At 50.6% G+C, this 10,616-nt stretch overlaps 1 protein-coding gene across 1 annotated transcript; it reads right to left on the minus strand.

The window, feature by feature from the left end:
- Positions 1 to 1,745: 1,745 nt before the first annotated feature.
- On the minus strand, positions 1,746 to 5,964 carry G6pc3 (glucose-6-phosphatase catalytic subunit 3). Its single transcript, XM_028882570.2, has 6 exons — positions 5,587 to 5,964; positions 3,697 to 3,803; positions 3,233 to 3,323; positions 2,944 to 3,062; positions 2,624 to 2,765; positions 1,746 to 2,413 (listed from the first exon to the last, which is right to left on the minus strand). Exons 1-6 carry the CDS (start codon positions 5,802 to 5,804, stop codon positions 2,050 to 2,052), a joined length of 1,041 nt encoding a protein of 346 aa, XP_028738403.1. The 5' UTR covers positions 5,805 to 5,964; the 3' UTR covers positions 1,746 to 2,049.
- Positions 5,965 to 10,616: the final 4,652 nt, after the last annotated feature.

Below are 10,616 nucleotides of genomic sequence, written 5' to 3' on the forward strand. Positions count from 1 at the left end.
CAACGTGTGCTGTGTGGGTCTCTCAGCCTTGCTTCTCCACGCTGCTCCAAGCACCACCACACGGTCCCTGCCCCAGCTTTAGGAATCCATCCCTTCTGTAGGGGGTTGGGCGCAGCGTCCGTCTGCTTCTCCTCTCTTGTTTTCTCACCCTCGATTCGCTGTACTCTTTTCTTTTTTACCTTAGACAGGACTCCCAGTAGTACCTCCAATTCTGGAGCTGCCTGAGATGGGGACCGTTAAGTTGGTGCCTCGGCTTCGGCTGGCTTCCGGGGAATGCCTTAATTTCACCTCCGCCCCTCTCTGCCCGCAGGAGGACCCATTACTATTTAAGATGCAGAGTGGAGGTGGGGTAGACTTCCACCCTACACTCCCCTCTTCCTCTCTGTCCTCCTCAGCGTTCTGCAGGCCCCTCTCCTCTCTGTCCTCCTCAGCATTCTGCAGGCCCCTCTCCTCTCTGGCCTCAGCACGGCAGACTTGGGCCCAGATTTCTTGTTTCGTACTCCCAGGAGCCCAGCGGGTTCAGGGTGATCTGCAGCTGAGGTAGGAGAGGCCAGGAGGACCCGCATACACAGGCAGGTTCTCCACCTTATTCTGTTGATCTCCCTGCCTTGTGCTGACCCGTCGTAGAGGGGAGAACGTGGACTCTGGGTGGGGGCTTCAACTTCTTGCAAGCCCCTTTGATGTTCTGGACCAGATTTTCTTCAGCTGCCAGCCTGCCGCAAGGGGAAGGATCAAGACTTGATTCCCCCCAGAGCCTTTTTGCTTTGGAGCCTGGAGATGCTCAAGGAGGTGGTTCTCAAATGGACAGGGCCAGAACCCTGTCCAGAAGCCAGGGCGGGGTGGGGGTGGGGCTCTCAGCAGTAACCCTGTGTCCAGAGGTTGGACCCCTCAGGCTTCCAGTCGATGTGGTCTAGCCTGTAGGAAACCAAAGATGGGAAGCGGCTCCTAGGGGGCCAACTCTTCCTCCCTGTACCACACACTCTCTCTCCTTCCATCCCCAGGGCCCAGCAATCTGTTTACAGAGTATCCTGACAGGGGGCCTGAGCAAGGCGGAGGGAATGGAGTTATCAGTTTGCTGTCTAGAGCTCCTCGCACTGAGCCCAGGGCTCCAGGCCTCTCCCTGTCCCGTGGGCTGGTCTTGCTCTCATGTAAACCCACTCCTGCTGTCTTCCTGGACGTGGAGTTTAGTGAAGTACTCTGTATTCTGTCACACTGTGCGTCCTGTGTAAATAAACTTGTTGGTGGCAGTGCCTTCTGGGAATAATGTCTGTTCTCTGGGTTCCCAAATGGAGTAAAAGTTCTCATTCCTTTCCTTTTTTTTTTTTTTTTTTGTTTTTTGAGACAGGATTTCTCTGTGTAGCTTTGCGCCTTTTCCTGGAACTCACTTGGTAGCCCAGGCTGGCCTCGAACTCACAGAGATCCACCTGCCTCTGCCTCCCGAGTGCTGGGATTAAAGGCATGCGCCACCACCGCCTGGCGTCTCATTCCTTTCCTAATGCTGCCTTTTCTTCAGCCTTGGACTAGAATCAGTCTGAGAAGTAGGGGGGCTAAGGTGGGAGATCTCCATTCTACTGGGGGTGTCCACTGAATTGTTGCCACCTCCACCTATCTCAAGAGAGCTCTGCTGTGGCCTGGCAGGGAGGAGAGGTGAGGTCTCAGCCCCTTTTACTTCTGTCTTTGTACAGGGCAGAGACGCCACTGTTACGTGTGCGTCAGTGGAGCTGTGAGCATAGGCAAGGAAGGAATCCAGAAGTTTCAAGAGCTTTATTGGGACCTTCCTGAGCTGTTTGTCAGTGTCAGGAACCCAGCTCCCCATCCCCACCTCGCCTGCTGCTGTTTTTGCTTTGTGGGGACCCTGGGGGAAGGCAGGCAGGAGACAGCCTCCTTGGGAAACAGGTCCTTCTTTAAAGGGGGCTAACACTGCAGGACACGAGACAGAAAAGATGTTCAGTGTGATCCGGGCCTGCTTTGGAGCCCAGGGAAAGACTGCCTCTTAGAGTATGGTGGTCAAGGAGTGTTGGGCAAGAGAATGGCAGGAGGCAGGAGACATCAAGAGGAGCGAACGGGTGGTGCCTCCTGGGCACTGAAGGTGTGCACCACCCAGGGCACCAGGGCCAAGACCAGGCAGGGCCAGAGTGTGTATTTGAGGAAGTTGAAGATGTAGAAGAGGCTGATCTGAGGTGGGTGGCCCAGCCATTCCAGGATGACCAGCAGCCCCATCGCCAGCATAAAGCATGCTATCTTCTGACCATTTCCTAGGTGTGCCCGCCGTATCTGGGCATAACAGGGAGAGTGTAGGGCAATGCCAAGACCCAGGGCAGCTCCCGAGTCCCGGCTCAGTGAGGCAAAGGGCCGACTGTCCAAACGCACCCACTCGGGCCGCTCACACCACTTGAAAGCCAGGTTGACGGACCTGTGGGGAAGAAGAGTTTTTGCCAGGAGAGACTGGAATCCAGAGAGCCACCGGCTGCTAGCTGTCTTCCCTTGGGGGCCTGCTCGCATGTATATTGACTCGGCATCTCTGTCTAGGAACAGTTCGTGTGTCCTTTCACGGCCACAGTGAACCAGAGACCCACCATCTAGGGACAGGGCCCAGCTGCCCAGACTCCAAAGCAGGACTTACCAGGAAAGATCCAGGCCTAATGTAAAGAGAGTCCAATACATGAGGCTGGCACCCAGCATGAGGGCCAGAGCAGTCAACCCATAGAAACTAAGTTCCCGTTCCATGGGCACCCGGGGGGCCATCAGCCACCCAAGGGCAGCACCTAAAGGGATGCAAAACAGTTTCAAGATGTTTGAGGACATGAGCCACCCCCTCACCTGCAATTCATCCCGGCAGGAAATCAAAGGCAAAGGTGGGGACCTTGAGTTGGCTATACAGAAGCTGGGGATGCTGGGAAGTCCTCCCACTGCCAAAGACACCCTCTGGTCCCAGTTGCTCACCACTTATAAGGCCCGCCAACACCTGGTGAGGGAAATGTGCCAAGAGGAAGACCCGAGATAGGCCGACAGCCAATAGGAAGGTGCAATAAGCCAGGCTAGGAATCGCCCTTACCCAGGGGCTGGAAAGAAGACAAAAGGCGGGGAGGGGCGTGGCTTTCTTCAGCATCTAAAGACTTCAGCGTTTGACCCAGCGCCCCCAGGTCACCACAGCTCTAGCTCCCAAACTAACACGACGTGGAGACTTTGAGGTCCACAATGCTCCTACCGGTGGACAGTATCGTGGTCGTACCTGTGGGACCGAGAGGCCACCTGAGAAGAAATGGCTGTCATTATGGGCCAGAGAGCGGCTCCGGTGACCATGCAGTGGCCAGAAGGGCTGCCTGCCGGGAGATCCAGAAGTACACGGTGAAAAAACAGAGGTGAGACCCAAGCGCCCCCGGTGACCCCTCACCACATCTGCCTCCCCTGGAGGTGAAGACAGCTTGCCAGTAGCAGCCTATCTCTCCCCCTGAGGACGTTCTCTCAAGGTCACTGTTCTCGGGCTTCTGCCTTGCCACGTCCCTGGCTTTACACTCTGTGAGGTGATTACCTGGCATGAGGCAGGCCACTCAGCCTGGTCTTGCCCAGAGTTTGTTTTCGGAATCAGTAACTGAGAGGCTGGGCCTCTTTGGACCACCCTAGCTGAAGTGCGTGGAAATGTTTATCCTAACCTTAACCACACCGAGAATGGGAGGAAGTTGGAACTTTCCCCACCTGGACCGGCCTCACAAGAAGAGGGGAACTGATGAACCTGGATTGGAGTCTGGCTGGAGTACCCAGATTCGTGCACCCACCAAAAGGGCCTGTGTCCAAACAGAAACCTGGAAGACACAAGGTAGAAGACCACGCTGACACACACACACCCAGTGCTAAGGGACACTAGGAATCCGGAAGACCCGCTGGATGCACTCAGAAGGCTACTCCGATTCTAGCTATAGTCTTACCAGGATTCTCTACTGTGGAATACAGAAAAGCACATATTTTCTTTTGAAAGTGATCGGGAGGCCAGAGGTTGTGGAGAGAGACTCTGTACATATGCTCAGAGACACGTGTCCCACTCTTACCCCTCCCACTGCATGGTCAGCTCTTCTTGGGACATGGCCTTCATGACATCCTTCCCCATCCCTGCTCCCGCTCTCAGGTCCCCGGTTCAGCCTGGATCACCCGCTCCTGAATTATATAGGCGAGTGTCTCGAGTGTAAAATGGGGAGGAGAAAATGTACAGAAGGGTCTGAGAAAGACACCCCCCCAAAAAAAAAATCCAACTCCCTTGGCCTAGCGGGTGCTTGTCTGGCCTCTGGAGAGCCCAACATAGAGGAGGCTGCTGTGGCCAGGAAGAGAAAAGGCAGGAGAGCGGGAAGCAAAGAGCTGGAGGTGGGGAAGAGTTCAGAGGAGACGGGCCTTTCCTCACCCAAACCTGGGCCTCACACACATCAAGTGCTGGCCACAAAGCTATAAAACGGATATGGGGTCAGCCATGCTAGTGCATGCCTGCCATCCCAGCACTAGGGAGACCGAGGCAAGAGGACCACCATTCCGGCCCAGATAGTGAGACCTTGTTTCAGTGGAGGAGGAGGATTAGGGGCTTTGTTACTCCGAAATTAAGCACTGGTCTTAGCCAGACTGAAGGAGGGAAGAGCACAAAGCATAGGATGGGGGCCGTTAGGCCAGAAGGAAGTGATGAGACAACCGCTTTTAGTTACAAGTAAGGATGGAGCCCTTGTGGAAAAGGGCTGGAGGGAGGGGGACTCCTCGTCTGCGTTTCAGTCAGTCAGTCTAGCCATTCAGTGTCTCTTTAAGAACCTCCCTTTCTACTTCAGGGCTGGGGACTGGGCAAAAACAGCTGAGGTGGAGCTGCCCGCCCAGTCAACTCCCTTCGACACTCTAAAGACGAAACAACAAACCAAGCGGCACAGATAAACCCCAAGGGCCGCAGGAGGCTCAGCAGTGCCGGACCCTGGCTTCTTAGAATGAGAACGCTAACTAGTGACTGCTAGGGAAAGAAGAGAGGTGTCCCTGCAGGGAGGGCAAGGCTTCCTTTTAGTCTCTAAAGTTTGGTTGGTGCCTTCTAAACTTCTCTGGGCACTCTACAACCAGGGGGCCTTGTTAAAATGCAGATCTGGCCTGGAGCCTGAACTTCTGTGTTTCTAGAAGTCTCCAAGCACTGCCTATGCTCTTGAGCGGGAGCCAGGGACCACACCTTCGTTTAGAAAGCAACTGCTGCCTAGCCCAAGTTAACCGAATGAACCGGTGAATGAAACGGCCGGCTAAGAAAGAAGACTTTCGGCTACCTAAATTATTTAGAATGATTGCTAATAATGGATTCCCAACTACAACTGAATTTGGAGTTTCGGAATCAGTAGGTCTGAGGCGGGGACTGATTTGCAGTTGGACACGCACGCCCCTTAAGTCATTCCTGATTGAGACAGTTCGAGGATGGGCGGAAGGCGAGGTCTGCGGCCAAGATAAAAAAAAAAAAACTCAAGGTGAAAACTAGGGCCTAAGGGATAATAAGGGTGGCATTGACTTTGAGGTACGTACTCGAGGGAGATCAGGACCTCAAAGGGGTAGGGGGCCCAGGATGCCGGAAGGAATCTGTCTCACCACTTGAAGATGAGGTTGAGCCACTCAGTAATGAAGGTGATCCAGAGCACGGAGATGCCCAGTCGGCGGGAGGCGTAGTAGGCCGCGGGGAAGAAGAATATGAAGAGGTTCTTGGGATCGCCCAGAAAGGTGACCCAGAGCCACATGTTCTCTAGCCCGGGGAGCCGGTTCTGCAGCGCTTCGGCCATCGCGATGCCCGCGATCAGCGTGGACTCCATGGTGAGTCAGGGGTCCGTCAGGCTGGCGTCGGTCAGGCTGGTAGGGCGCAGGCGGGAGGGAACCCCGTCAAACGCCGAGCGGCGGCTCCCCGCCGGCCCCCCGGAGCCCACCCCTTCTCGCCCCGGGCCCCGCCCTCCCCGCCGGGGGTCTAAAACAAGCCCCGCCCCCGCCCCGCCCCGCCCCCGCAGTCCCCGGCACGCGCCGTTGGGCTTGTGGCGGGTACTGTTTCCCTACGACGCTCTTCCCCGGCCTTCCTCTCTACTGGACAGCGGAGGGGACAAACCTTTGCGAAGGCGTTTCCTCAGGGCCCCACGTGGCCGCTGTTGCCAGCACGTGGGCTGCCGGCGTAGCGGAGAAACCCGCTGCGGTTCCGGGTCAGGGAACAGATGAACCTGGGGACCGGCGGTGTGTCCCGGTGGTTCCTTGTTCTGCTGCGGAGAAGGCGGATGTCTAATCTGCAGGGTCGGGGTACCTGCTGAATCTGACCTCTCTTCTCCAGCATCACTACCCACTTCTCTCAACTCGAGATCATTTGGAGAGAAGGAAGTCAAGCTGGAGCTCCTTGAGTTACACACACCCTTTACTCTGTCTCTAGCTCAGGATTCTCCCATGCTACTTCATCTTCAACTCGATTTTGAGATGTCTTTCCTCAAGAACCCAGGGCTTACACGTGTGTGTTATGTGCGAGAAACTCGCCTTGCCCTCACCTCTACGACCCTCCTGCCGTAAAAAATTCCTCGCTGGGCAGATCAACCAAGTGGTAGTCATGAGAAGAGGAAGGGCGCGTGCCTATAGTTTTTGAAATAATTTGGAGGGACACAGAAGAAATCACAGCCGTTTTAATGAAAGTCTGCTTATAGGTAGAGGCATGAGCCTGTCGAGGCAGCTCTTCGATTTCTTTTTCTTTTCTTTTTTGTTGGTTTGTTTGTTTTTTTCAAGACAGTTTCATTATGTAGCCTTGGCTGTTCTGGAACTCACAGAGATCAGCCTGCCTCTGCCTCCCGAGTGCTGGGATTAAAGGCGTGCACCCCCATGCCCGGTGCTCTTCATGTTTTAGTGCCTCAAGCTACTTTGGTCTTGAAGTTTTCCAAAGAGTGGATGAGAATGAGGCTGTGAAATTAAGAAGGTGTTGTGGAGGGAAGCTGGATGTAAATCTCAGTCAGTTCGTGACCTTGAAAGTGTTTTTCAGTTGCTTCAAGAAGCCAAAAGTTCATATGGAGTTTACATATTTATTTATTTTTGAGACAGAGCCCTGGCTGTCCTGGAACTCACTAGATCAGGGTAGCCTTGAGTTCACAGAGATCCACCTGCCTCTGCTGGGGTTAAGCTTGAGTTTATTTAGTTTTGAGATAAATCTGGCTCAGGCTGGCCTTGAACTCCTAATTCCATAGGAGTGCTGCTGTGATTATAGGCATGGGCCACCACTACCCACTTTTTTTTTTTTTTTTTTTTTTTTTTTTTTTTTTTTTTTTTTGAGCTGTCAGAACTCACTAGACCATGTTGGCCTCGAACTCACAGAGATCTGCCTGCCTCTGCCTCCCAAATGCTGGGATTAAAGGCATGCGCCACCACTGCCCACTTTTTTTTTTTTTTTTGGTTTTTCGAGACAGGGTTTCTCTGTATAGCTTTGTGCCTTTCCTGTAACTCACTTTGGAGACCAGGCTGGCCTTGAACTCACAGAGATCTGCCTGCCTCTGCCTCTCGAGTGCTGGGATTAAAGGCGTGCGCCACCACCGCCCGGTCTTGGAAATTCTGCTCTGGCTCCAGACTCTAAAGTCACAACTTCATCAATCTACATTAGCACCCTGATTTACAATAGTTTATTCTGAGTTACTAGGAATTCAACCCAAGGCCTGGCACAAAAGAGTCAAGTCTTCAACCACTGAACTATATCCTCAAGCCATGCTTTACAAATTTAAAAAATTGTTATTAATTTTTTCATTTATTATTGTTTGTATATGTCTGGAGGACAAAGAGTTGGTTTTTCCAGTAAAACCTTTTCACCCACCATGAGGGTGCTGGGAATTGAACTTGGGTCTCTGGAAGATTTAAATTGTGGGGGCTTGAGAGATGGTTCAGCAGTTAAGTGCTTGCTGCTCTTGCTGAGGACCCAGGTTCATTTCCCAGCACTCACATGTGGTTCACAACTATCTGTGACTCCACAGGGGATCTGATACCATCTTCTGACCTCCACAGGGCATGTGGCATGCATACATATATGTGCAGGCAAAATACTTACTCATAAAAGTAAAATAGTACAGGCTGGTGGCGCACACCTATAATCCCAGCACTCGGGAGGCAGAGGCATGAAGATCTCAGTGAGTTTAAGGCCATCCTGGCTTACAAAGCAAGTTCCAGGACAGCCAAGGCTCTGTTACACAGAGGAAACCTGTCTCCAAAAACCAAAATAAGTAAATAAGATAAAATATATAAAGTTAGCCGGGCGGTGGTGGCGCACGCCTTTAATCCCAGCACTCGGGAGGCAGAGCCAGGTGGATCTCTGTGAGTTCGAGGCCAGCCTGGGCTACCAAGTGAGCTCCAGGAAAGGCTCAAAGCTACACAGAGAAACCCAGTCTCGAAGAAAAAAAAAAATATATATATATATATATTATATATATATATATATATAAAGTTAATAAACATTTAAAAATGATTTAAATTGTGTCCAGTTCTGAGTAGTGAAGTGTCATGGAATCTGGATCTATCATGCTCCATCCAGCCTGGGATGTGGATCACCCCTTTGTCTAAGATCCATGCTGTACATGCTATTTAATCCATTAGTCAATTAGACATCTTGATAAGGAGATCAACTCTTTTGGAATCAAAGTACTTGTATTCAAGTAATTCTTATTTTACTTAATGACGACCCTATGGTGATGTGATTCAGAAATGCCAAAGAGAAGCTTCCTTTAAGTGAATGGTGAAAGTCCTGACAGATACTTTGAAACCGAGAGACTGCACTCATGAAACTTTTATATGATATATTATTTAAAAAAATTCTATTTCAATTAGAAGTTGTTAAGCTCTTACTGGGCCTAACATAAACTTTGTCATCTGTATGTATGAATAGAAAACAACGTTCTCTGTAGACATTTCTACTTTCAGAGTTTCAGGCGTGCACTGGGAAAGGGGGAGACTCCTTACGTCATACAAAGTGGAGTCGGGGCTGAGGATGCAGTGGTGGTAGAAAGTCCTGGGTTCAATCCCAGCACTCCTCCTCTCCTGGAGACGTGGAGTTATCCACGACTTACTATAGGGCCAGAGCAGAAAGACACAACACTCCTCTGAGAAAAGCCTAAGCATGGAGGAGAATTTTTATGCCTATTAAAATGATTGTACCAGCCGGGTGGTGTTGCATGCCTTTAATCCCAGCACTCGGGAGGCAGAGGCAGGAGGATCTCTGTGAATTCGAGGCCAGCCTAGGCTACAGAGTGAGTTCCAGGACAGGCTCCAAAGCTACTCAGAGAAACCCTGTCTCGAGAGAAAAAAAAAAAAAAAAAAAAAAAAAAGATTGTACCAATGCTGCCAACACAAGGAAGTTTTTGCCTGTTGGAGCACAAGGAAACACTTTTGAACTTTGTTCAGGCTCACCAGTAGTGCCAAAGCTGGCCCTCTGCCTCCCTCTAAGCTAGAGAAAGGTCAACCAGTTTCTCATAGTTTTATATTATGGGTTGGGCGGATGAAGGATGGCAGTTGGTGGTGAGAGGTTTAAAAGTGCATCTGCGTGGTCTGGTCTATAGAGTGAGTTCCAGGACAGCCAGAGCTGCTACATAGAGAAACCTTGTCTTGAAAAACAAACAAACAAACAAACAAAAAACCAAAACAAACAAAAAAGTGCATCTGCACAGTTCCTTCCATAAGGTTAGTAAAGCATTGTATGTGAGATGGATATTATTAGGGGGAGGGGGGCAGACCCCTCCCAAAGCCCTTTGTCATTGTGACTATTCCTTGTTCCCGACTTTCCTTCTTTCCTTTTTATTTTTCCTGGTTTTTAGTGGTGCTGAGACCTGAACAATGGGTATGTGCTCTCTGAGCTACATTCCAGAGCTGTTCTTCCTTTTTACCTGGCTTTCTGGGAGAGAGGGCACACAGGGAGACAGAAGCGCTCTGGGTCCCAAAGGTGATAGGTGATCCTGGGGTGACTTATTTATTTAGCTCCTGTATGACATGCATGTATGCGTTATCTCACTTAAGCCTCCTAGTTGCCTTATGAGGCAAGTGTTATTATCTAATATAGGCCAGTAGTCAAGAGCATCTTTGTTGGAGTCAAAACCATGGCTTTACCAGTTGTATGACTCTTTCAAGTTCAAGATTTCATTTCTTCACCTGTAAAATGAAGATATTGATTCCTGCCCTGCCGGGCTGCTGGAAGCTCAATAAGTGGTATTTAGATCCCACTGAAGAAACATAATTAAGTTTGCTAATTTGTCTAAGGTCACATTATTTGGTAAATGGCCTCAGATTCTAGTTTGCCTAACTTTACAGCTAATGTTTTTGCATAATTACTTTGTAATTAGTTGTAATCATTTTGAGTGAGTTAAGTCCCCTGAGCTTCTAGTTCTTCGTATGCAATTGAGGAGTCTATTTTATAAGAGTTCATTCATTAAACGTTTTTGTGCAAGGTGTGGGCTTAAGCAGAGATTCCGGTTGCCTCTCTTTTCTCCATTTCGTTCCAGGTAGGGTTATTTATGCCTTACGTCTGTTTACTTTCTTAACTTTCAAAAGAACCCTGCAAGCACTTAACCAAGCCGACCGGTGGCCACACACTCCACGCTACTCACATTTCCCTTTATTTCCTGTTCCCTCTTCCA

The sequence above is a fragment of the Peromyscus leucopus genome, chromosome 8b (genome assembly GCF_004664715.2).
Source record: "Peromyscus leucopus breed LL Stock chromosome 8b, UCI_PerLeu_2.1, whole genome shotgun sequence".
Lineage (NCBI taxonomy): Eukaryota > Metazoa > Chordata > Mammalia > Rodentia > Cricetidae > Peromyscus > Peromyscus leucopus.